Source organism: Pollicipes pollicipes, unplaced genomic scaffold, assembly GCF_011947565.3.
Source record: "Pollicipes pollicipes isolate AB1234 unplaced genomic scaffold, Ppol_2.1 Scaffold_7262;HRSCAF=8765_pilon_pilon_pilon, whole genome shotgun sequence".
Classification (NCBI taxonomy): domain Eukaryota; kingdom Metazoa; phylum Arthropoda; class Thecostraca; order Pollicipedomorpha; family Pollicipedidae; genus Pollicipes; species Pollicipes pollicipes.
This window is the reverse complement of record NW_023597055.1, coordinates 2,440,619-2,467,667: the sequence shown is the minus strand read 5'-3', so window position 1 is coordinate 2,467,667 and position 27,049 is coordinate 2,440,619. Positions and strand designations below refer to the sequence as shown.

The window sequence follows — 27,049 nt, the reverse complement described above, 5'->3', positions numbered from 1 at the left end:
GTGCATGGATTTTTCCGGGTCTCGTAAGAGATGGCGAAAATTGTTTATATGACACAACTTTTGGTGTGACATAATTGCTGACCTCTGCAGGCCACAGCTATCTTTGTTCCTGCAAATATTTGAGAGGCGAACGCGATGACATCACTATTGGCTAGCCATGGGATTTAAAAGGAAGCCAAGCAGTGCAAAACAGCTGTTGGCAAACGTTGGCAAATGCTGGGCAAAAGCTGAATGTCTTTAAGTTATAACATGACATCAAGTTCTTCAGTTACTGGCTACTCAAGACGACTAATGTTAACATCGGGTGACGTATTAAACCGTTGACGTAAAAAAGCATACTAGCTGTACATGACACGTTAACGTATCATTTACAGCTAGTATGTTTTTTAATAAAGCGTGGTGAAGAAACGCACAATTCTTCAAATTGAGCTGGCGAACTGGTGTATTTTGACACTCAACACTTCCATTAAGTTTCGGCTAACCAACTATATCTGCCCGCAGTACGCTCTTGCCAACGGGATAATGCGGCCAATTATACCATGTTTCGATATCTTTTGAGCAAAGTGGAAAGGTTCGTCATTTTCTCTGGATGTAAATATCAATTCCCTGCCAGTTCGACGCACGTCCGCTGGCTAAAATATTTCAGCATAAATCATCGGCCTTACCGGAATTGCTCCTCTTATATTTTGAGACAATGGGGACCGTCACAAAGAGCTATGCTCAGTATTCAAGTATGGTCATGGCTTATGGGCATACGCAAAATTTTATGCAGGACATTGATGCATGCGGCAAGCGATGGGAGGGGGTGGCTCAAATGAAATTTTCCTCTGAAATCCGACTTTTACGTGACCAGGGTGGATTTATCGCTTTTATTGCAGTAAAAGTGTTTTTCTGAAATATTGCGCTTTTGTCATCAGGCGCATTTGGTAGCCTTACATTATGCCGCAATGAATTGTCGCCTTCAAGTTTTAATAGCATGATCAATTTTAGGATCTAGCCGTCTTAAGTGCAGATTAGCATTCCATGCAACGTTTTTAGAACCTAAAACTGTTTGCCGGGTGCCGTCATTCGCAAGGAACAGTCGCGAGCAAAGCGCCTGAGGTTCCGTCGCGAGTCACGAACGACCCTGGGGTAAACTGGTTGCAGGTGCCGCTCCATCCGAGTTTGCTTCTGAAGGGTAAGGGTGGACGAGGTGCATTGTTTGGTGATGGCGACTGTTGCCATTAATGGGCGTTTAAACTCCAGTCAACATCATTGTCATCGTCAGTTTTCCACTTCTTCCACCGGTTATATTGTTTATCGTCCCCGGGGGCGTGCGTACGGGGTACGTGGGGTTCTAGTACAGAATGTTTCCGCAGTCCGCCGACCTTGCAAGCTTTCCACCTCTCCATCCTCCTTTATACGGCCTGGCTCTCCACTTTCCCTGCACTCAATAGCAGTGCTGGCTGCTGGATGTTGCGCATGAAGGCATTTCCTGTCTGAAGTCGTGAGTCGCCGTGGCTGGTTGTGGGGTGTGACTGTTAACTATAAATCAGTGTGTTTTTGTGACAGTCCTAACAGACTGAAGTGATACAGGTCACAGAGGCTGCACTTCCTTAATTTAGGGTCTCACTCTTATCTGAGCTTGGTAATGTGCTCTTTTATTGCTTGTTTTGCATGATTTTAAGCATGACTTATGGAATGGGGATCAGTGAACATGAGATGTTTAGGAATTAAATAGCATATATGGTAAATTAAATATGTGGTAAAGGCTAGTGTGCTTTTGACCCAGGGTACTTAATGATAATGAACATAACTGCTCATGCATTTGAAAGGTGGCATACAACTAACAAGAAAGGTGGCATAAAAAACTTGTGCTGTGTGCAAGAAAGTCTACCAAGTTTTAAATAAATTATTTTTACACATTCTAAAGGGCTTTTTATCTCAGATTTCTTTCATGTTTCTATGCCAAGGAGTGTTGAAAGTTGTATGGCAGCATGTGATATCAGTGGCAAAAGCTTTCATAGTCATTTTGTATTCACACTGAGGCTGGCAGTTTTCTGTCTTGTAGGCTGTTATGGTGTAAGTGAATGACTGGCATGTATACAAGTCTTTGTCACATTAGATGAGATCACACAAAGTCACCATTAATGGTCAAGTGAAGTCATCCAAAAATATTCGGGCAAAATACTTTGTTACACCTATTTATAATATGAAATCAGTATGATGGATTGATTTGCAGAGTAATAACTCAGGTGTAGCTTATGAATGTCTCCAACCTTTCCATCATATCCTACCAATGCCTGCAGACGTCTTGGTCACTCTACTGTACCGCCTGTCTGGGGGGGTGTCACCACCTTTCCAGGAACTGTCTAGGATGTCTGGAATGCAATGCTTTTAGGCATTTATGTTTTGTTTGTCATGCTGTCAGACATGTCCTGTATCATTGTAGATCCTGTGCAAACTGCTAGCAAAGCAATATTTTTAGGACACAAAATGGCAAATTAAGTTTGAAACAAATGGAGGAGCAGTTACTCACATAGCTGCCATAATAGGGTCACCAGCACCAGCAGAGATGGCCTAGAAAAATATTGTATTTTTTTCTATGCTTTTTGTTGACATTAACCAGGCAGTGGCGACTGATGGGTGTTCCTGCCCCATCACTGTGATTTTGATCCATTTATTTGGTGTGTGCATTTTGATGTCAACATTAGCAGAGGCACTTGTGCTCATTCTAACTCAATCATCACTGCCACATCCCTCACCAGCATTTTGGTCTGCATCACCCTTTTGAGTGGTCATTTGCCATGTAGAGAACCCTCACCAATTTCGAGCATTCTCGTCATGTGCTGTTCGCTCAGGCCCGCTCCCCACCCGGCAGATCTGAGCCGGTGCCGAAGCTGTGAGCGGCTGCCGACCTAGCGTCACGCTGGCAGCCATGGAGGCCCTGCGGCCGCATCTGGACGGGCTCCGCGCGCCCGGACCCGACTCCAAGGTCTACAAAGATCAGTGCATCTACTCGTTCGACACGCCCGAGTCGCCGGGTGGCCTGTACGTGTGCATGCGCTCGTTCCTGGGCGTGGCGCGCGACCGGCTGGAGGCGTTCAGCGCGCGCACCGGCAGCCGCGTGTTCCTGCACGTGGTGCACGTGCGCCACCCGCCGCCGCCGCCGGCCGCCGACGAGCCCGAGAAGAAGGTGACGCGGCTGGCCATCGGCGTCGAGGGCGGCTTCGACGGTGAGGCGCAGCGCGGCCGCCTGGAGCGGCGGCACGCGCTGGTGCTGGTGCCCAGGCTGCACACGCTGCCGCTACCCTGCGACGAGCTGCCGGCGGCGGCGCAGGCGGCCGTGGCCGCCGTGCTGGCGGCCGACTCGGCCAGCCGGCGCGAGGAGCTGCGGCAGGCCACCGGCACGTGGGACGGCGAGGTGCGGGTGGTCTCGCGCCATGCCGAGACGCTCCGGCAGCTGGAGAACGGCGTGCGCGTGGCGCCGCGCGGCTGGCAGTGTCAGCAGTGCGACAAGACGGACAACCTCTGGCTCAACCTGACCGACGGAGCGATCCTCTGTGGGCGAAGGTTCTTCGACGGCACGGGCGGCAACAACCACGCGGTCGAGTACTACCAGAAGACGGGCTACCCGCTGGCCGTGAAGCTGGGGACGATCAGCGCCGACGGCCGCGCCGACGTCTTCTCCTACGACGAGGACGACATGGTGCTGGACCCGCAACTGGGCCGCCACCTCGCCCACTTCGGCATCAACGTGCAGGCGATGGAGAAGACGGACAAGTCGATGGTCGAGCTGGAGATCGAGATGAACAAGCGCGTGGGCGAGTGGGCCACGATCCAGGAGGAAGGTGAGCAGCTGAAGCCGCTGTACGGGCCCGGCTACACGGGTCTGCGCAACCTGGGCAACTCGTGCTACATGAACAGCGTGATGCAGGTGATGTTCACGGTGCCGGACTTTGTCGAGCGGTACTTCGCCGGCGCCGAGGCGACGCTGGCGGCGCTCGAGCCGGCGCGCGTGCCGGACGACTTCGACGCGCAGATGTGCAAGCTGGCGCAAGGCCTGCTGTCGGGGCGGTACTCGCAGCAGCCGGAGGAGCCGGCCGCCGCCGCCGCCGGCCAGCCGGGCATCGAGCCGTTCACCTTCAAGAGCGTGGTGGGGCGCGGCCACGCGGAGTTCTCCGGCAAGCGGCAGCAGGACGCGCAGGAGTTCATCCTGCACCTCATCAACCTGGTGTCGCGCGCCTCGCGGCATCGCACCGACCCGACCGACGCGCTCCGGTTCCGCGTGGAGGAGCGCGTCGAGTGCACTGGCTCGCACCGCGTCAAGTACTCGGACCGCACCGAGTTCTTCCTGCCGCTGCATATCCCGCTGGAAGCGGCCACGAACAAGGAGGCCGTGCGCGAGTACGAGGCGCGCAAGGCGGCGGCCGGCGGCGCCGACGCCGGCCCGCCGGTGCGCGCGAACATCCCCTTCGAGGCGTGTCTGGAGGCGTTCGCCGCCGAGCGTCGCGTCGAGCAGTTCTACTCGACGGCGCTGGACGCGAAGACGACGGCGCTGCAGACGGTGCGGCTGGCCTCGTTCCCCGACTTCCTGCTGGTGCAGCTGCAGAAGTTCACCGTCGGCGACGACTGGCTGCCCAAGAAGCTGGACGTGGCGGTGGCGATGCCGGACGAGCTGGACCTGAGCTGCCTGCGCGGCGGCGGCCTGCAGCCGGGCGAGGAGCTGCTGCCGGAGCCGGCGGCGCAGCTGGCGGCCGCCGAGCCGCAGCTGGACGCCGCCGTGCTGGCGCAGCTGGCCGACATGGGCTTCCCGACAGAGGCCTGCCGCCGCGCGCTCTACAACACGCAGAACTCGGGCGTCGAAACCGCCATGAACTGGATCATGGAGCACATGACGGACGAGGACTTCGCGGCGCCGTTCGTCGTGCCGGGCACGCAGCCGGCGGCCGGCGCCTTCCGCGCCGACCCGGAGGCGGTAGCGCTGATCGTGTCGATGGGCTTCACCACCTCGCAGGCGGAGCGCGCGCTGCGCGAGACGGACAACAGCGTCGAGCGCGCCGCCGACTGGATCTTCAGCCACCAGGCCGAGCTGGGCGAGGAGCCGACGCCGGCCGGCGAGCATTACCGCGACGGCGCCGGCAAGTACCAGCTGGTCGCCTTCATTTCCCACATGGGGAGCAGCACGATGGTGGGGCACTACGTGTGCCACATCCTCAAGGACGGCCGCTGGTGCATCTTCAACGACGAGAAGGTGGCGGAGAGCCGCCGGCCCCCGCGTGAGCTCGCCTACCTCTACCTGTACCGGCGCTGCCAGTAGTACCGCCTCGCCGCCGCCGCCGCCGCCGCTCGGCGCGGCTTTCGTGCTGCTATGTGAGGGCACCCCCGCCCCGGGCTGGCATGACAGCCGCAGCCGACAAGGGGCGGATGGGCAGTCCCGTCACCGCGCTGGACGGACGCCCGCCCGGCCGGCGTCCTCGGCCTCGCGCAGACGAAGTGCACCGTTCGCAGATGATCGGACAGCGCCACGCCGACCTGTTTCGATAGCGAGGTACGGCAGCTGCCGGTTGATCTCCTGCCGGTTGAGGTGGGTGACAAGGCATCACGCCCCCGCGCGGAATTGGCATCGAGTGCTCGCGCGGAGTTGGCATCGCGTGCTCGCGCGGCGTTGGGATCGTGCGCTTGCGCCGAGTTGGCATCGCGTGCTCGCACGGCGTTGGCATCAAGCGCTCGCGCGGAGTTGGCATCGAGCGCTCGCGCGGAGTTGGCATCACGTGCTCGCGCGGCGTTGACATCAAGCGCTCGCGCGGAGTTGGCATCGAGTGCTCGCGCGGAATTGGCATCGCGTGCTCGCGCGGAGTTGAGATCGTGCGCTCGCGCGGAGTTGGGATCGCGCGCTCGCGCGGAGTTGGGATCGCGCGCTCGCGTGGCTAACTTCTCACTGCGCACGTGTGCCTCGCACGCGGCAGTTGGGTGATACACTTCTGCTCTGGTGTGCGCCGCTCTCCCGTTCTCTGCAAGTGAGAGCCGACGGACGAGTGTTCAATATACCTGCGTTCATGAGTTCGCCGGGCGTGTCGCGCAGCGGTGTCGCGGTGAGGAGCTCATGCGTCGGTGTCCTCCGCGGGGCCGGCGATCGACCGCCCTGCAAAGGCCCTCATCAATTCCGCCGACCTGGATAACGTTGCGCCAGGGCTTGCAGAAGGCAACGCGCCGGTGGCGTTTTTGTCTTTAGAGGTGACCCCAGGCTGCTCCACTTTTTCCCCCTGCCACGTCACGCGTAGTAATATGGCTCGTTTGAAGCGCTCCGTGACTTAAGCTCGGTGGCAGGCTTCTTCCGGTCGGGGCGGTGGGGGGTGGGGGGGAGGGGGGGGGGCTTCAACAACAGCGTACGGTCGGAGGAAGCACCGAGTGTCCTGTGCTTTTTGGGCGGGGGACGGTTGGTTCAGAACTCACACTAGGCGGGTCCCACGTTATCATCCGGAGAATCTTGAGCGGAGGTCGCAGGGACCGCTCACCTGCGCGAACATCGGGGAGAGCAACCGTGTAGGAAACTGGAAACCTGACTGGAAAGCAACACCGTGCAGATTTTAAAGTGATAAAAGCAGGATGGGCCCTCGGGTGGGGGGGGGGGGGGGCGGGTCTGATAGTTAAACCCTGGGGGTTCAGGCCCGATGGATGTTCTTCAGCCAGCGCACAGTTGGGAGAGTGGAAGCTGCAGCACACACGCTCCACGCTACGGGAGGGTATTTTCTTGAGACCCAGCGCAAAGGTGAGCTCCTCCCAGATGGATGACGAGTCTCCGCTCAGAACCATAAACTGACGAAGCACATGGTACCAGGTCAGTCAGTCAGTCAGTCAGTCAGCCAACCAACCAGGCAAGCAAGTCAGGCCTGCGTCACATTTGTGCTTCACCACAAACACGGCTCACGTATTCACTCGCCACCGGTAGCGCGACTCGCTCGGTTTGGCGAGAAGTGCGCCACATTTTCTTCCCGCTCGGGTTGACCGGCGGCTTCGCTCTGCCGTTCTCTTGCAGAGCCGGGCCCGGGGCCGCGGCCCTCTGTTACGTCGCAGCCGTGCCGGGCTCGCGGCCCTCTGTTGTGTCACAGCCGAGCCGGGCTCGAGGGCTTGCGGCCCTCCGTTGCGTCACAGCCGAGCCAGACTCGCAAGTTCGCGAGCTCGCGGCCCTCTGTTGCGTCACAGCCGTGCCGTGGACGTGGAAATGTATTGATCACCGTGTGACTGGCTCCAGGTCAACCCGGTGAAAGCTCTGTACCAAAGCGAATCGGAACGCCGTCTATGAACCGCGACCTGGTGCCGACACGGAAAAGCGAGGCGTCAGACAAGCGGTATATGCACTCATTATCCGAGCATTATGAGCAATGAGGGCAAACAAAGCACGTGTGTCAGGAAACTTAACAGGTTTTTAAAGCGAGCTGTTGGCAGGGAATACCGGGTTACAAACCGGTCGATTGGGGCGGAGGTGGCGCGAGGGTTTGAATAATTGATGCGTTCTGATGCGAACAGTCTTCAGTCGGGCAGTATCATCGACCCCTGGCAGGATTCGAATCGGACATTATTCGGAATCTGTCTCGGCTGCTGCGAAATAACCATCTAACGGTGCCAGGAAGGGGCACCTGCTACACACGGAACACACACACGCGCGCCCACGCGCACGCGGGCACGCGCGCACGCACTCGCGTTCATGAGCGCTCGCACTCGCATGCACCCGCATCAGACACCACGTAACTACAACGGCGGGTAAACACGAACATACATGAACGTAACATGCACCCTACATGACTAACATGTTCTCCGCCCTATGTATTCGTCGCGCTTTTTATTGCCCTACTTTGCGATTTAAACAACCAAGCTCCTACGCCTTTACCTACTGTCCAGAGCAAAAATTGTTGAGCGGCGATTCTGCGCGATTGCTCACACATCAACTTCGGACATAGCACAGACGCTCGTGACATTCATTTCGCAGCATCTTCCAGCTGCGCAGGGCACACACCAGACCACGCGAAACGCTGCCAACCAGGGTCAGCAGGCATTATTTCAGCAGGTGCGCCTCTCACACTCTCAGTGACAATATCTAGGATAAATGCTTTTAAAAACATGCTTTGCGGACAAGCATGTGGCAAAATGCCCCAAGTCTCTCCCTCATATCATTCGCTCTTTGACACCCGACACCTGTACGACCATAAGCCGAGCGTCCATTGCCCACACCGTCGCGAGGCGACACACGGTTAAACAACTCAACGCCGGCTGCCATCAGCCCCTCCCCCCCCCCCCCCCCTATGAGTATCCAACGGGAAATCTGGCCTAGACTGCCTGAGCGCGTGCGCATGATGCGTCCTTGCATGACATCCGGCGTGGAATATGCGGTCAAGAAGTGCTCGACGCACGCCTAAAAGGGCCAACGGGGATTCCCTGGAGTGATTCCAAGCATGCTGTGTGAACCGCGCGCGCGTGCACGAGCTTTGTGCGCGTAATACATCGGGTTCTGGCAGTGTCGCTTCACTTCCAGCTCTGTCGAGGGGTTTTCAAGAGGACACGCATCTTGTCACGAATGGTCGGGCGCGGCCGGGCGCGTCACGCAGTATCCAGTGAACGAGCACGCGCATGCATAAATATGGCGCTAAACCTAATTTGTACACGTTATGATACAAAACCACGAAGCCCGATGATAAGCGAATGGTAAATTCGGAAAAGGACACGTTCGGGTCTGCCTGTGATGGACTCCATCCGCGCGCATGACAGATATCAGGCTCCTTCGCATACAAACGCAAGTCGTTATGAAAATAAATATGCGTGGCATTTGTACACAATATCTGAGGACATGTACGTTAAAAGAAGCTGAGCGGGCCTCGAGACTCGTCGCGTAGAAACGTTAACCTTTATCACATTGTCGATAAGTCAAAATACAAAATCATTGCGTAGAAATGGCCAAGCCTGCAAAGAAACATGCAAGACCAGCCATCCACTAACCTCATCTCACTAGAGCGCACCACATCTCCCCCGCTCCGAGCAACACGTCGAACGGTTCCTTCCAGGCGCCAGCCGAAGCTGCAGCGCCATCTGCGTGGAACAGCACCACGCGCGACCGCTGGCGCCACCTACACCTTCGACGCCGCCGTCTTCTGCGCGCCGTCATTCCCAGCCGCCGGCGCTCGCGCGCCGTTTGCGTCCTTCGCCTGGCCGTCCAGCACGTGCACGTGCACGTCGTTGACGACCGCGGTAGACGGGCGGCGGGTGTGCACCGGCGGCAGCGGCGAGCCCCCGGCCGGCGCCGGCGGCTGGCGGCGCGGCGCCGCCGGCGTCAGCATCGACTCAGGGTCGCGCACGAGGCGGCCGCCGCTGCGCGAGCGCGCCAGCCGGCCCGTGACGTACTTGCCGAGCGAGTCCTCCTCGCGCCGCGTGATGACGCGGTTGATGAGCGTCAGCACGCCGCCGAGCACGACGAAGAACGTGCCGGTGCCGACGAGGTCGTACGCCTCGGCCTTCTCCATGTAGCCGGGAATCATGGCCGTGATGACCATGAGGAAGCCGATGACGAGGAACACCAGGCCAATGTGGAAGAGCGTGATGCCCCAGATGAGGCCGCTGGGCTGCGCCAGCGACTGTGTGGATGGTCGGCGCAGCTGCTCGGTGGCGCCCTCCAGCGAGAGGCTCGTGCCGCGCCGCTGCTGTGCCTCCAGGCGGCTGCGCTGGCGGCGCAGCGCTGCGCCCTGCACACCGCGCATCGCCGCTCAGAGGTCCGCCTGCGGACACGGGGAAAGGCTCAGAGGTCCGCCTGCGGACACAGGGAGAGGCTCAGAGGTCCGCCTGAGGATACGGGGAGAGGCTTAGAGGTCCGTCTGAGGGCACGGGGAGGGGCTCAAAGGTCTGCCAGAGGGCACGGGGAGGGGCTCAAAGGTCTGCCAGAGGGCACGGGGAGGGGCTCAAAGGTCTGCCAGAGGGCATGGGGAGAGACTCAGAGGTCCGCCTCCTGAGGATACGGGGAGAGGCTCAGAGGTCCGCCTCGGGGAGAGGCTCAGAGGTCCGCCTCCTGAGGAACGGGAGAGGCTCAGAGGTCCGCCTGAGGACACGGGGAGAGGGGCTCAAAGGTCTGCCAGAGGGCATGGGGAGAGACTCAGAGGTCCGCCTCCTGAGGATACGGGGAGAGGCTCAGAGGTCCGCCTCCTGAGGATACGGGGAGAGGCTCAGAGGTCCGTCTCCTGAGGATACGGGGAGAGGCTCAGAGGGTCCGTCTCCTGAGGATACGGGGAAGAGGGGCTCAAAGGTCTGCAGAGGGTATGGGGAGGAGGCTCAGAGGTCCGCCTCCTGAGGATACGGGGAGAGGCTCAGAGGTCCGTCTCCTGAGGATACGGGGAGAGGCTCAGAGGTCCGTCTCCTGAGGATACGGGGAGAGGGGCTCAAAGGTCTGCCAGAGGGCATGGGGAGAGGCTCAGAGGTCCGCCTCCTGAGGATACGGGGAGAGGCTCAGAGGTCCGTCTCCTGAGGATACGGGGAGAGGCTCAGAGGTCCGTCTCCTGAGGATACGGGGAGAGGCTCAGAGGTCCGTCTCCTGAGGATACGGGGAGAGGCTCAGAGGTCCGCCTCCAGAGGGCACGGGGAGAGACTCAGAGGCGCAGGGAGATGCTCATTAGCCGTTCAAATTACACTCACAGAAGAACTGTACCAACATCTCACCCGGGTAACATGATATCGCTGGCAGACTGACAAGAAAGGCTGCGCTTGTGCTCAGCCTCTCAAGATACGACTGTAAGCAGTCGATAAATAATTAAGCATGAATAGCTGTAACGAACTGAGCGAATATATTATGGAATTATTGTAAATCCATACGTTCATCCGTTCTGCCTGTCATGCAGCTTTTTCCATAAATGGATAATGAGAACCATGTGGCCGTGCTTTGGATGAGGAGCGGAGAGAGGGAAGGTGCTAGGCGGTCTTCCGCCCGTCTTAACTTTACGTTGGATGACGTCAACATGCTCAATTACCTCGCACTGAAACGCTTTAAAATCCGCGGACCACTCTTACACATTTTTTTTCTATGCCATTACCCATTTGCGGTCACTGCCGGCCTCAGAGGAAGTTCACGCAAAGGTTCACGCCCGCGCGCTGGTATGGCCACTGGGGTCAGCGTCGCTTCTTAAAGGGTGCGCGACGACCCGCGTGGCGCTCCCTACAAAAAATATTCGGGGCGTACTTCTGTAGCTAACTTCGAGCACCTAGGTAAACTCTCTTCTCAGGCTTTCTGCACGCGTGTTCTTGCAATAGGCTATCATACGCTAACATGCCCCGCATACGCCCGTCAGCGACGCGATCAGGGCGTCTCCCCGCAACTTTGAGCGGGCTGGCGGAATTGATGTGTGCCATGCAGGCGCGAGACGGCCGGGCGTGTCATGCAGGCACGAGACGGCCACGTGTACCATGCAGACGGCTTGACCTCGAATGGAGTCGGAATCGACTCCGATATTGAACACTTTTGCGGGGTGAGGGAGGATTTCCTTGGTGCTTCGCCGTGACCTGTGGGCGGAGCTGAGTCGAACGAGTCGTCGGTGAATCGACTCAAATGGCAATGCGAATAGCTGGATATGTTCAAGCCTTACAGACAAAATATGCGCATAATGGGGTGGGATATGTGAGTGCATTGTTTTCAAATTGAACGTGTCATTTATGTGTCGCGTGTCAGGCTTTTATAAGGACTATAGGTCGGGTTGCCTCCTTGACTTTTGTTTCCGGAAACAAATCATTGGAATCGGCTCCGGAACCAAGCCTGGTCTCCTTGAGTTGGAACTAGAGTCCAATCCAATTTGCGCTCGCCTGCACGGGTCGGAATCGTGAGCCAGAATCGGAATCGATTCCAGCCAAGGGATATCAGGGGCAAGCCTGCTAGCACGGCTGTCCACTGCATAGGAAAATGGTTGCCTCGCCATAACAAATGTCGCATTACAGCGTCCTTTAAATGGGTGTGAAACTGCCAAGAATATGTTGGCGCTCTCAACGGCGATCGGTAGGAGTGGTCAGGGACACATCCAGGATTTTTACGGGGAAGGAGAAGAGGGGAGCAGCTTGATGGGCACCCATCCTGAGATAACCAATGGAGCCCACTAGATGGTGCCTAGGTAAAACAAAATGCAGACCTAATGGCTACATATAAAACGAGTCTCGCGTACAACAGGCCGTGGATCCGCCGTCTCCGGAGGCTTTTAGAGATTTGCATCGTATCTCCGGACCTCGAGCAGGGCAAGAAGTGAGACCGTACTGATGTGTGCAGGAGGCTGCCGCATGTAATTGGTGTAAGTGGCTTATAAGTTCCAAAACTCAGGCACCACGTTATTCTTCGCGACGTTACCGTTTTACCGCCAGGCCCGTTCTGGTTCAACCAGGTAGGCGAACCAGAAGCGCGTTCGTACTTGTCTCGCGCAAACGGGTGGGCTAAGTCTGACGCAAAGTGTAACGAACAAGCTCTTATAGCAATAGTGCCAATCGAGTACCGAAGATGGCATTCGCGAGCAAAATGGTGAGCGTACACGAGCTGGCGACATTACCGGCGACTTTATCCCGACTCTGCCAGAACGTGCCATAAGCGCCAAGTCACACTGAAACATCCGCTGAAAAACCGAAACCGCCACATTGAAACTTTTCCCACGCGGAGGGTTCCGACATGGAACATTTAACCAAACGCTGAAAACAAATATTTACACAATAAAAGCGAGCAGATCCCACACCGCTAAAGGGTGAAGGGTTGCACTCCCAAAAGGACGCACACACAATGACAGCCGTCCAAATATTGACAGTGGCGGGGTCGCCTGCGGCGGTGGCGGCCGCCGGCCCGCGCGGGGGCCGGGGAACGGGACGCCGGGAACAGCAAGAGGCACTCGTCCAGAGGTCGTGCCTGGGGTGCCGAGCGAGGATCCGGCCCGCCCGTCCGTCAGGTCAGAGCGGACCGAGGGAGGAGGAGGAGGGGCCAGGTCGACCTGGCGCAGGCAACGGCGGGAGGTTGGTCGTAGAGCTGCACGAGAAAACGAGGATGTGCACATTTATAGCGTTTTTTAGGGTTAATCCGAACCTTTTGAGTGCATGGATCTCCGGGATCAGAGCTCACGTTAAGCAATGCACGTTGAATGAACCCTGATCCATATCCCGTGACCCGTGCGATCGGATTATGCAATTCCGGGTCAACGGCAGAATTTGTGGCGAAGTTGACGCGGTGCAGTATTCGGCGCGGTCCGTCCTACCCTCTGACGTCACCTGACCTTAAGCGCGAACACTGCCACCGGTCGCAGGCCAAGTCTGTGAAGGATAGCGTTGTAGCGAGCGCCTAAAGCGACTTGAATTCAGCCCACCATGGGTGGGTGGATCGGAAGGCAGGCACTCTAACTGAGCTATCGAGCTGGTTACATGTAATGAAACGTTGAAACCTATCAGTTAAAAACGTCATTTTCAAGTATATCTTGATAGCGCAGCAGCTATGGTGGGCTAGATAAATGCATCGTAACCCCTGCTCACCACGCTCTCCAGATGCCACGCCATCACGATTATCAGTTTGAGGGGAAGCGCAGCGAATAAAACGGGCGGCTAGTGCAAAGTTATGTGCTGATGAGAAGGTAGCATACCAATATAAAGAACACGAGATGGCCACACGCACGAAAAGTTATCGGCGATGGAACTTTACGGCGATTTATTGCCCCATTCGTCTTCTCTTAATATGTTCCGGCAATAGTTTCACTACGCCCCCTCCCAAAGCGCACATATCTCATGTTAGATCACTGAACTAATCGAATAAGCCCATTGGCGCCACGGAAGACCATCGGTTTGATAGCGAAACTGTTCATTTAAAGGTTCATTTAAAGTGGACAGCGGTGTTGTCCACACACGATTAGCAGGGGTAGACGCGGCTGTTCCCTGTCCACTGCCCACTGTCCACTGTCCGCTGTTCACTGTCCACTGTTCACTTTCCACTGTCCGCTGTCCACTGTCCACTGTCCACTGTCCGCTGTCCACTGTCCACAGTCCACTGTCCGCTGTCCACTGTCCACTGTCCACTGTCCGCTGTCCACTGTCTACTGTCCACTGTTCACTGTCCACTGGCCGCTGTTCACTGACCGCTGTTCACTGTCCACTCCACCGTCCGCACTGCACGGACATTTGTGGCGCTGCATTCGCTGTTCTTCGCTGCTCCAAGACAATCGTGCAGTTGGGTGTTGAACCATGGCCTATCGAGCGTAACAAATATTTTCCCCGGATTCGAATGCGTATGCCATATTTTCACTAAACCGGTGCTGGCCATCATTTTTCCAAGACGGCAAATCTTCGTTCTAAGAAGCGAAGAAGTGATGGGAGGAAGCAGAGCAGACCATTGAAGGATATGCTTGTTCAACTAAAGAGAAAAGGTCATGAGACAATGGCTTCAAACCAGACATAGTAGATCTAATTTGTCTAATGGGCCAGCATTGCGTACCAGTCCAGGCACCCCCTAGCCCCATTTAGTGTCAGGTCCCGTCCCCATCCAACTGCAGCAATAATTTTCCAATATGTGGGTAAAATGTCGCGATCAAGAAATTTCGAAACTTTTAGTCGTGTGATGCGCACCGCTGTGCTAAATGCAGGACGGTGATGAAAAGCGAGGACTCACCACTCGTAACTAAAACCAGTCACACCTACGTGTCACCTACTCGAGAACTCACGTGCTGCAACGCAAAGGGACACAGGAACTGACGCGTTTTCCCACTTGATGGACGCATGATCGAAGAATCCCTCCAACGTGAGCTTCGACTGCCCTGGCTTTTCTGACAGCTGGATCACCAGCGCCCACGCAACACCGTGAAGTCGTGAAGTCGGACCCCTGCCCAAAAATCGTCTGTTGCTGGACATAATGTGCTCCACACGGACTCATGCAGGCACAACGTACAATATTTAAGGCCTGATGATAGTCAACGCCACCCGAAGCGGATCTTTCGGGGGATCTTTCGGCCGTGTATCAAGCCAACCGGCACCGATGCGGGCCGTGAAAGAATCACGGCGTCCTTCGACATGCATGGAAGCACGCCGCGTTGTTGCCGCGGAACGATAGGCAACAAGGCCGTAACAAGCTGACTGGAACGCCAGACGGTTCGTCATTAGTCGTGGCGTACGCCGCAACAGGTACGCGCGCGCATAGGGGTTGCTTAGGCACGCCAACCGATGCTGGACTTCGGCACCTCGGGCTCGCCGAGGAGCCCACATATCTCAAACTCGAGGACTTGCATCGCCAGTTGCCACAGGACAGGGGGGGGCGGGGGGGCATCGGCTGCGTCGTATTCCGCACTGTCGCAACGTCTAATTCATCACAATCTTGCATTTTCGGCTGCGAAAATTGCGCCGTTGATCCATGGGGCCATGTGGTTTCCGTCTTTTGATTGTCCCAAGACGGATGCGGGCGGTGATCGCTGCTGCGCTCCGCGGCGCCCATTACTGCGGCGGGTCGGCGCTGGTGCGGCGATGTTTTTTGACCCCGTGACCTTTCGGGAACGAGGCAAGCAGGCACTGTGTCGTAGAGCCCGCGTCCTTCCCCGTCCTTCTCTTTTAAGAAGTCGTTACTTTTGCATGCATTTACGACTGGATGACGCAGCGAGGCCCGACTGAGAGCGGTGAGTAAATGATGACGTTTTTCCCGAATTTCGCTCTGACCGTTCAACTGAATCAAAGCTCAATAGCGCCGTGCTAGCCGTTTTTCAGTGCCGTGATTGCCGTTCGGTAGTTTATTGATGAAACGTATTTCGGCCTCCACATCCCAGAGATTGCCTCAAGCGTCTGAAACGACCGCCGGCGAAGCTGTGAACATCGATCCCAAGGGGGTGCGTACATACATCAGCTACCGCTGTCTGGCAGGAGTCCCGTCATTCAGCGCAGGCCACCTTGGCATGCATATGCATGCATGTGCATGTACGTGACGCTGTCCCAACGCATAGCGTCGCCTTTTTCCACGAATGTTGGGCCTGGGAAAGTTGCAGCGCTATGGTCGGACGAGCCGTACACACGCCCTTCGGCCGTCATTGCCGTCGGTACCCCGCTCAATAACCTATTAAAGCGAAGCAACGACACATTACCTGCCTGGCGGCCCTGGTCGGCCCGCGGGCGACGGGCGCGGTCTGTGGTGCTCCGGCGTGCTCCGGCGGTGCTCCGGTGTGCTCCGGCGTGCCGCAGGCGGTGCTCCCGGCTCGCGTGCTCCGGCGCGCCGGCGGCTCGCCGGCCGGCCAGGCGGCCGCCGCGAACTGCATCGATCTGGGGCCAGGGCCTCTCAAACGCCGCCGCGACGACGGAGCCGGTGGCTCTCAAACTCCGACGGCCGACGCAGACATCGCCAGTCAACACTGCTGAGCCGACGGCCGGGTGGTGGGCGGAGAGAGAGGCAGTGAGAGACGATCTTATCGGGGCGGTGTCGAGCCTGACGGGTCAGCGTCACCGACGAACGCCACCCAATCGGCGTCAAATATGCAGGCATCGTCGGCCCGGACTCTAAGACGGAGAAAGGTCACGGCTTGACGGAGCAGCGGCTTCCGCATACATTGCGAACAGCTCTCGATGATTTTCCCCGAGGGCAAGCCTTGTGATGGTGAGCGTTGAAATACCGCTGTTCGCACGCATTCGTGTTGCAGGTATAAATACCTCATCTACTGCGAAAGGCGTCAAAAACCAATGCAGCAAGTGGTTACGAGACGCAAGCAATAAGCATCGGATTAGATGCAATGATGGGGCCGTACTGGCCCGCCCAAGTAGAAAATTAATGCCTTCTCCAGCTGCAGTGGCGGCTGCGCTACCCACGACTCCGCCCTGAAACAAGACGCTGAAATGCCCGCCTGCCAGCGTCTCAGCACCCCAGCCGGCATTAAGTTAATGGCGCGTGGGTGGACTGCTTCCGGACACCGCCGGCAGTGGCCGGTGGACGCTTGCAAGTCGCCGCTCCGAGGCCTGCTCCACACCGCACCGCCGGGTGAACCCACGTCCCGGTGGACCGTCCGTCCACGTCTTCGTCTCGGTGGACGGGCCGCAAGCGGTCCGGCTAAGCGAGCCGGGTGCTGCTGGCCCCGAGCCGACAGCGTCGCGGGTGAGGGGTCACGGGGTCACACGATTCGTGACAGGTCGCCGGCGTGGCATGGCGCCCTGTCGCTGGTGGTGCGGGGCTGGCGCGGAGGACACCGTGCTGAGGTCCATCTCTGTCGGGGGGGGGGGGGGGAAGGGGGGGGGGGGGCGTGACGGCGGCCGCCAGTGCTTCCAGCACGGGCCGGCGCTGGCATGACTAACGAATGACACGCGACACGTGCGGAAGCGGCCGCATCACGTCCCGACGAAATCAGGGCGATGCTGACGCTCTCCGGTAAAACGCGCCCGCTTCGGCGGTTTTGCCGCGTAGGCGTCGCTTGTCATTCCCCGTCGCTGCGGCTGGTAGTGAACCCGACAGCAAAACTGGACCGTCTGTCCCCAGCGGAGTTGACCGGCGCTCGCGGAAGCGTCTCCGCTGTTTGTTGCCAGACGTGACTGCAGTCCTAACTCCCAATCCTCATCAAGCCGACCTCACTCCTGCTTCTTGCTTACCCCCAGGCGGAAGCTGAGGTCCTCAAGCCTGGTGCCTGCCCGATCCGTCCTGTATGTCATTAATGATCGGCCCATGCCGCCCACGCCCTGATTGGCGCGTGGGTGGGACCCTCTGCAGCTGATTGGCTGGTCGCGTGCGTGCGGCGCACCGGCGCGCGGGGACGGGCGTACCGTGGGACTTTGCCGAGCTACTCACTGCTCGAGAGCAGCTCGCGCGGCGCTGGAGATGAATGGACCTGTGCGCGACGCTAACCGTCGGGTCGGCCGAGTCGCGGTCGATGGCTGCGGTCGATGTGCATCACGTGTCGACGTGAGATTAGAGCAGGGAGGCGGTGTCCCCGGGATGACCGAGCAGCGCGGGGGTAGGCTTCTGACCAGAGGCGGGATGGTGCACCTCCAGCACCTCCTTGACCTTCTTAGCTTTGAGAACGAAGTGAGTCAAAGCCGGTGAAAACCCGTCTTTGGCATAGTTTGGGAGCAGGCTGAGCCGTTTTGTCCTGCTCCCCCCCCCCCCGGATTTATTTTGCGAAACTGCATCTCTGTGAGCATGACGCAGGGTGGGTAGGTGAACAACACAACGGGCAGCAGCACCGAGGTAACACATGAGACGCTAGACATGAGTATGCAGCCGCCAAATGCAGGCAGCAACCTGGCTCTCTGGGCCCAGGCTGACATGGTCCCTCAAGCACCGTAAGCAAGAAAAAGATTGCGGACGAGTTCTGAATCTGAAGACAAATTTGTGGAGCTATGTCGTCAAAAATGGGAGAGGAAGGTAGCCACGGTACCGGGAACTGCGGTCGAAAAACATTTATTGTAGCCTCGGGGAACGCATCGAACTGGACACATTGTGCCGCAGCTCACTTTGACATTTGGCGGTCTTTATGCCGGTGGCAAATGGCTCGAACGAGCGGAATTCACGCGATAAGCACCATACGTGAGCCCCGTTGTCAGCTTGGTCTCTTCAAAGAGATGTGCTCGCGCGAACGCGCTCCGCAGCCTCAACATAAGAACACACTTAACATCATCAAGGGTGTGATGCAGTACAGCACGGTCCCCGCCACCAGTTTGTGTCGTGTCCTGATTTCGGCACCCTAGAAGAGCGTTGGAACCACCACGCCGATTTCATGTCTGGCGTGTTGTTAGTGTACGTGCATATATATATATATATATATATATATATATATATATATATATATATATATATATATATATATATTTATCTGTGTGTGTATGTGTGTGTATGCGTATTTATCGTTATTGCGGAAGGCGTATATAAATACAGATATATACATGCATACATGTGCATATATATATATATATATATATATATATATATATATATATATATATATATATTGTACGTAACAGTAGCCCCGAAAGTCATTTGTAAACATGCAGTTAATGTGATGACGTCAAACGAGGTCCATTCAATTCGGGTGTTGTTTATTATTGCATGGCGCGTGCAGTCGCGGCGGCCACCGGCAGCGTAACATCACGGCGACACTCGAGCGTCACGGAAAACGCTAATCCACTTATCAGCCTCCAACTCACGCCTAGAGACGAGGCCGCGGGCCACGGCACTCTCTCCCGAATAATCTGTGCCACCCCGTATCGAAGATGCGTTAAAATCCAAGTTAGCATCGGCCTGCGATAATCGTACGTGTCGCAGACTGGCGTTGCGGCCGTAAGCCACGTATCGGAGTCTGGAACAAGCACGTGTATTTCAGCAAACGCATAATGGACGCGCGTCGGCCTGACTGCACTGCACTGTGCAGGCTGCACCGCACTTCTGGGCGCATGGTCCCAGAAAAACTCTTCCGCAATGACGGCTGTTGACCAGGTAACGATGGAGTCATTTGAAATAAAGGATTTGTCGAACCAAAATTCTACCATGAATTCTGAAGGGTGGCAGAATCACAGTGCTCAAAGAAAGGGGAAAAAGAAGAACTCGAAAAGACAGGCGCAGGCAGAAGGGAGTTGGGCTTCATCAGCCACCTGCTTTTGCCGCTGCCGTAAAGACTGCCGCTATCCCGGCCCGTCGTCCGCCTTCGTCACCACACAGCCCACCGCAAACGAGTCTATATTGCGTCGTTCACACGGAGGGAGCGCGGTCCGCCGGCGGACCGGACCGGACCGGGCCGCCACACTCGCCACACAGCCGCCACCTGACCCGCCCAGCAATGCCCGAACAAACAACAACGCGGATAAATAGCTGAACACGGCCGGCGCAGGGAGTCAGCTGACGCTCCCGCCTGCGATGCAAGCAGCGGACGCCCACAAAACGAGGCCGGCCCCGGACAACCGGCGTTCAGCAGGGTGGCATCTGTTGGCGCCCGACAGTAGCCACACAGCGGCCAGCTCACGTTCGCGCCGGACAGCCCGTGCTCGCGCCCAAAAGCCCCCGTGTCCACGGTGGACAGTGCCTCTGTTCGCCGATCAGGACCGCTTGACGCCGCGGGCGCAAGGAGGCGGTTGCCAGCGCAAGGCGGCAACGTTGCGTCACCTCGGACCAATCACAGAGCCGGCCGACGTCCATTGACCAATCAGAACCATACGAAACCGATTGGGCCAATCACAAAGTCGGCTGACGTCACCCTGGACCAATCAAAACCGTCCGACCCGCCTCGGGCCAATCACAGCGCCGCACGCGTCGCTCAGACCGTCTGCTGCGGTTGGGAGGTGCCGCTAGCGGCCGGCTGCCGGAACATCATGCTCGAAATCTGAAACGGAGGGGCCGCGTCATCAGGTCAGATCAGGTCAGGTCAGGCCAGTGACGGGGCTGTCACAGCATGACGCCCTGAAGCGGCCGGGCCGAGCAGCGCCACAGGAGCTAACTGGCAGCTCGCGCCCTCCGCACAGCATGCCAAACGGCTGAACGAACACTGAAGCCGGATGAGCGCCGCACTGGGGTGCGTTCAATACAGCCGGAGTTCCGAGATATCGGCCGTGTTGACCGCAGACAAACACCATCCATCAAATCCGGCAGCCGAGTCAGACCATCAAAGTCGAGGCCAACTGCAGGCCGGAATAGGGTACACAGCCGGCTCGCGACCCAGACCAAAGCCAAGCTTCGCTCGGCGCTGTTGCTTTGGTGCAGATGCTTCAAGCGCTAGGAAGTGAGGGAGATATCTGCACAGCAAAAGCTTAAGTGCACCGGCTAATCGGAGACTTTCCGTGAAATCGCCGCATTTCCGGTAGCCTCGCTGCGCCACTCCTTACTGCCTAAGCGTTAATGGTATAACAACTAACCACCAGACTTTGATACAGCCGGCATGACAACGACAGCAAGAGCGCACAAGTAGCACGATGAAAGCCCATCGACCACAAATTATCCCCACATGTGATATAAAAAGCGGGATCACAATTGCGCGCCAATAGGCACCGCGGTGAATGGCGGGAAAATAGCGCGCTCGGGAATGGCGGGTACGCCGCAATGCCGAGCACTGATTAGTGTGAGCCGGTGCTTAAAGCGAGAAATAAAATCGTGGTCAAAATGGAATGGACGGGGAGGTGGGCGGGGAGAGGGCATTTATTGACTAGAGGATATCCCACAGCTTCACGTCAATATCGGTTGCGAAAAAGGCCCGTTTCCGACAATCTGATGTCATCTGAAACCGTCATAGTCACAAAATGATACGCATAATTTGCCGCCCCAAGGGCAAAAACCAGCCGCTTACGTTCCTTCTCAGTCACATCACTCGCAGCGCACAGTTGCCCGTGGTCAACCGCCTCGCGCCGCCCCGACCAGACAGCACTCACTGGCCGTGGCCAGCCACCTCGCGCCGCCCCGACCAGACAGCACTCACGTTTTTCATGACCTGGTCTCGCATGAAGCTGGTAGTGGCGGCGCCCAGCGACGTCTGGATGCCCTGGCTGGAGCCGTAGCGACACCGCAGGTAGCCGTACACGTTGGCACCGTTCAGGACTATCCCGATTGCCGGCAGCACCTGGCGGCACGGGCGCGTCATCTGGCATCGTCTGGCAACACGGCGCCCGCCGCCTGGTGGCAACTAGCACAACATGATCGACGTGCCTTCGCTGTGCCACGCCTGATAGTGACGCTCGATTCGTGACGCTTTGTACCACAAACGCCATCCAGTGGATCTCTGATCTGACAAGCAAGCTACAGCGTTCTCGCGCCGGCTTTCAATTCACAACCCAAAACTGAGATCAGAAAGGCGTTCAAAACCGCATTTGGAGGTCACGTGCTCGACACAAAAACATGTACTACAATATTTTATGACACAATGAAATACAATTTCACCGACTAACCCTACTTCCAGCCTACATCCCTACCTACCAGCCCCACCACCCGCTACCCCCAGCGCGGCTGGGCGGCGGCGCGTGCTCGCGCCTCCGCCCAGCCCGCGCTCCCAGCGCCGGCCGCCGATGCAGCGCCAGCTCTCACCATCCAGGCGTAGGTGAAGCTGAAGAATGCGAAGATCAGGAGGATGACCCAGAGCACAGGCGAGGCGTAGAGCGCCGCCCAGAAGATGCGGGCCTCGGCCGCGTGCACCCGGCTCTGTTGGAGGCCCTGCCGTTAACGCCGCGGTCAGTGGCAAGCCGCCGCACCGCAACACGACAGGGGGGGGGGGGGGGGGCACAGGGAGGGGGCACGGGGAGGGGGAGGGCAGGAGTGGGGAACGGGAGAGCACGGGGACACAGGCGGACACGCGTCAGAAGAGCACATAGCACATGGCCGCATGGGGGACGAGGAGACTCATGACAGGACCACAGGGGAACGGAGCGACAGGAGCAGCAGCACCAGCACGCCAGCACATCACAACAACTACACAACAGGAAAACACAGGAGCACAGGCCAGCACAAGGCGACACCGGTCCATGACACAAAGGCACTCGGGGACCGCAGCGACGTGCAAACGCAAAGCACCGTGGCAACACGCCGGCAGAGCAGACCAGACCCAACGACCGCACTGGGTCAAGGCAGCACCACGACAGAACCGAGAAAACCTGCCACCGCGGCATCGTGAGGGCCTGTACCAACACAATACGGCCGGCGACCGGGTCAGCCGGTGGCCGGCCGTATTGGCGTGCCGCCCCGTCGCACATACGCGGCGGCACGCGGCGCGAAACGGAGCGGCGCGCGCAAACGGCGCCGACCAACGGGCGACAGGACGCGGCGAGGCCCGTCACGGCACCGGCTCGCAGTGACGCCGGCCGGAGGTTAGCGGACGGGTGTGGGAGCGTCGCGTGGCGGCACGTGCGCCGTCTGTGCCGTCTCCAGACCGGCGGGAGACAATTCAGCGTGCGGCTGCCGCGGCGACTCGACGGCAGGGCAACACTGGACCAGGCCCCGAGCCGGACTCCGGCCGTCCCACTCTGCCCCCCCCCCTTCCCCGCCCCCCGGCTGCCGGCCGGCCCGGACGCCGGGGGCGAGGGTCGTGACGCACCTTCCGCGACTCGTAGACCCAGTGACTGGTGCCGTCGTCGTCGACGTAGTTCCACCAGCGCAGACCGACCATCAGCCGACCTGGCGGGTCAGCGGGCCGTCAGGCGGCGGCGAATTCGGCACGGCGACGTCACGCACAGTGTGTCGGCTCACAGCGGAGGGCGGTCACAGCGGAGGGTGGTCACAGCGGAGGGTGGTCACAGCGGAAGGTGGTCACAGCGGAGGGTGGTCACAGCGGAGGGTGCTCACAGCGGAGCACAGCGGAGGAGGGTCACAGCGGAGGAGGGTCACAGCGGAGGGTGGTCACAGCGGAAGGTGGTCACAGCGGAGGGTGGTCACAGCGGAGGGTGGTCACAGCGGAGGGTGGTCACAGCGGAAGGTGGTCACAGCGGAAGGTGGTCACAGCGGAGGGTGGTCACAGCGGAGGGTGCTCACAGCGGAGCACAGCGGAGGAGGGTCACAGCGGAGGAGGGTCACAGCGGAGGGCGGTCACAGCGGAGGGCGGTCACAGCGGAGGGCGGTCACAGCGGAGGGCGGTCACAGCGGCGGGTGGTCACAGCGGAAGGTGGTCACAGCGGAGGGTGGTCACAGCGGAGGGTGGTCACAGCGGAAGGTGGTCACAGCGGAGGGCGGTCACAGCGGAGGGTGGTCACAGCGGAGGGTGGTCACAGCGGAAGGTGGTCACAGCGGAGGGTGGTCACAGCGGAGGGTGGTCACAGCGGAGGGCGGTCACAGCGGAGGGTGGTCACAGCGGAGGGCGGTCACAGCGGAGGGTGGTCACAGCGGAGGGTGGTCACAGCGGAAGGTGGTCACAGCGGAAGGTGGTCACAGCGGAGGGCGGTCACAGCGGAGGGTGGTCACAGCGGAGGGCGGTCACAGCGGAGGGTGGTCACAGCGGAGGGTGGTCACAGCGGATGGTGGTCACAGCGGAGTGTGGTCACAGCGGAAGGTGGTCACAGCGGAGGGCGGTCACAGCGGAGGGTGGTCACAGCGGAAGGTGGTCACAGCGGAGGGTGGTCACAGCGGAGGGTGGTGACAGCGGAGGGTGGTCACAGCGGAGGGTGGTGACAGCGGAGGGTGGTCACAGCGGAGGGCGGTCACAGCGGAAGGTGGTCACAGCGGAGGGTGGTCACAGCGGAGGGTGGTCACAGCGGAGGGCGGTCACAGCGGAGGGTGGTCACAGCGGAGGGCGGTCACAGCGGAGGGTGGTGACAGCGGAGGGTGGTCACAGCGGAGGGTGGTCACAGCGGAGGGTGGTCACAGCGGAGGGCGGTCACAGCGGAGGGTGGTCACAGCGGAGGGTGGTCACAGCGGAGGGTGGTCACAGCGGAGGGCGGTCACAGCGGAGGGTGGTCACAGCGGAGGGCGGTCACAGCGGAGGGTGGTCACAGCGGAGGGTGGTGATAGCGGAGGGCGGTCACAGCGGAGGGCGGTCACAGCGGAGGGCGGTCACAGCGGAGGGTGGTGACAGCGGAGGCGCCCTCGCGCTTACGCGGGCCGCGATACGCGTCATACATTCAGGCACGTGCCTGGAGCCCACAAAAAGATGCCATGTTCCTGTTAAAACACAATGGTACGGAATCCTGGATCCTGCTGGGATCCCGGCACATGCCATACAGCGCTCACATCATGCGCATTTGCTAGAGCGACGGGATACAATGAAATGCAGGAGGAAAGTGAATACTGAGCTGGTCATACATGCCAGAAATGATGCCTAACAACCATACATCAAGGGTATGGCTTCAAAAGACTGGTTTTGAAACTGACTTGAAGTTATTTCAACATAATTTGAATACAAAACAAGTCCAGGAAAGTGAACCACACAGCACGACCGCTGGCTCCTGCTTGTACCTGTGATGTTTTTAACTGTCCAGAAGTCTGCTGACAGCAGCAAGATGATGATGATGAAGCAGCTGATGAAGCCTTGGCCCAACCAGTTAGCCAGGATGTACACGATGATAGCTCCGAACCGGAACAGTAGGTGAAACAGCGTGACGAAGGGGTGCCTGCCACATCAATCACAGCATGGTTAGATGGCATGTGATAAGGCACACACAGCACAAAAAGATGGGGCATGATATAGCATGCACACAGCACACTTAGATGGGGCATGATGTGGCACACATGGGTGCATGCTGGCCCTGGCAGAGGTCAGGTGCATGGCACATGGTGGCCATGTCAGGTTGACTGCAAGTAACATGAATGAAATGATACTGATACTGATGATACTGATACTGATACATACTGATAATGAAATGATACTGAGAGGTGTCTGTGACCTGGGCAAGAGGCCATATGAATTGATCATGGCAAGAGTGAATGTACAGTCTGCTGGGAAATGGGGAGTCAAAACATGGCTGATAAATGGACCATGACCAGACCCAATCACATGGAGGTGGTGAATGCCACAACGTTCCATTTTGAGTTGGGTGTCAATTCTAGCAAACAAAATTGATAGTGCTCTCTTTGGATGCTGTTTGGCAACTCCTGCCAATGGACATTGAATGGAGAGATACATTCTGAATGGGCTTAACTCCTGTCCTTTTACCTTTGCTAACAATAACAGCTGAATGGTTGACATTCATGATATTAGCTTACTTTAATTTCCCATGGTCTTCATTTTCTTCTCCAAATGCAGGGGTGTCATCATCATCCAGAAGGGGTGCCTGCAACATAAACATGTGTGCCCAACACTCATCTCAGTACATATCCTGAGTCATCCTTAAACAATTCACCTAGTTTTGAATCATCTGGCCTATAACTAGTTGTATTCCTTTTTGACATCAGTGCTAAATATGCCACCAACTCTGTTCAAAAATGTTCATCTACATATTGCCATGGCTAACAAAAGTATGTTACAGACAATAATGCCATCAAAACATTGCATATTTTACACACCACTGCACCTTAGTGCTGCAGTATCTTTACAAAAATAATAATTTTACTGCATTAATGATTTGCTGCAGATGTATTCACATGTCAGGCCTTGAAATCCATATGCTGCTGCACACAAAGGCACATAAAAAGCATGCTACCCTTGTGGCCCAAACTTGGAAAATATTCACAGATTGTTCCACCAAAATGGCTGCAAATTTTGTGGAACACATAACTGATCTCCCACTGAGTTTTTCATTGATCGGGACTGCAAACTGCATCCATTACAACTTGACCTTTCCTAGATTAAACACAGTGTCCCTGTTATTTTATGCTTGAATTCGGGGGAATATGCATAATGCATGCACTTGACCTGCAAATTCAGGGCAAAAATGTGAAATGGGATAGCATCAAATGCACTTAGCATATGCCTCACATATGAAGTTAACCATCACCAACATGCAAAGACACATACATTTAGCCAATCTGAATTCACAAGGCATTCATACAACAATGTGCACGTCACATACCACCATAGTTTACTCACATTTGATGCCATGGCTAACAGCTATGAAGTGCAGGGCTGTGTTTCACAGATCCCGAACAGCTGGTAAAATCGAACAATTCGTCTCTCGCTGGTATAAGTCGCGATACTTCGTCGACACAAAATAAGAGATCGGCACCTGTTCTTATGCCCCAAAACTATTCGCGTCCACCTTTCGCCATCAACAGAAGCCAACTATACAAAAAATGGATCAACGTCTAGGGAGCTTAGTCGTCTTGTGGTTTTATATGTCCTGACACTACCTTATCCCACATTAGTTCGTTAAACATCCCACCCAGGGGCACTCCCTATGCACTTTATCCCAAACAGGATTCCACGCCGTCAATCGTAGTCATTGAGGATTGTGTTGGTAAATTTTGTTGACGTCTACATGAGTGCAGCATTTCATTGGTGTGTCCCATGGTGATTTCACAAACAACTGGTGACAATAAAATGCCTGATAACATCCATTTGAAGAACATTTTTGATATAAAGAAATATTTTCATAGCAATTCTTATGCATGTTGTTCTATGAAAACCGATGACATTCCAAAATGCTATATATCATTTTAGTGTTACGTCATTTCCAAACATTTCACTTTTCAGAGACAATTGTCTGCTCTGCGTAGGATACGGATACATTGTCATGTTATGTT

General features: G+C 57.1%; 2 protein-coding genes across 4 annotated transcripts; one reads left to right on the top strand and one right to left on the bottom strand.

Moving 5' to 3' along the window:
- The first annotated feature begins 971 nt into the window (after nt 1-971).
- On the top strand, nt 972-6,046 carry LOC119114289 (ubiquitin carboxyl-terminal hydrolase 5). Its single transcript, XM_037238487.1, has 2 exons — nt 972-1,177; nt 2,861-6,046. The coding sequence occupies exon 2, from the start codon at nt 2,918-2,920 to the stop codon at nt 5,297-5,299; it is 2,382 nt and encodes a 793-aa protein (XP_037094382.1). The 5' UTR covers nt 972-1,177; nt 2,861-2,917; the 3' UTR covers nt 5,300-6,046.
- A 13,586-nt stretch (nt 6,047-19,632) lies between these two features.
- LOC119114329 (putative Golgi apparatus membrane protein-like protein CG5021) lies at nt 19,633-26,763 on the bottom strand. 3 transcript variants are annotated; one of them, XM_037238526.1, is made up of 7 exons: nt 26,397-26,763; nt 25,574-25,641; nt 24,827-24,981; nt 22,977-23,056; nt 21,974-22,099; nt 21,372-21,512; nt 19,633-20,285 (listed from the first exon to the last, which is right to left on the bottom strand). In XM_037238526.1, exons 1-7 carry the CDS (start codon nt 26,406-26,408, stop codon nt 20,220-20,222), a joined length of 648 nt encoding a protein of 215 aa, XP_037094421.1. In that variant the 5' UTR covers nt 26,409-26,763; the 3' UTR covers nt 19,633-20,219. The 3 variants fall into 3 exon arrangements, with proteins under 3 accessions (XP_037094421.1, XP_037094420.1, XP_037094422.1); XM_037238525.1 differs by lacking the exon at nt 26,397-26,763 and having other exon boundaries at nt 25,574-25,671; XM_037238527.1 differs by lacking the exon at nt 26,397-26,763 and having other exon boundaries at nt 21,974-22,087; nt 25,574-25,671.
- Between the last annotated feature and the right edge of the window lie 286 nt (nt 26,764-27,049).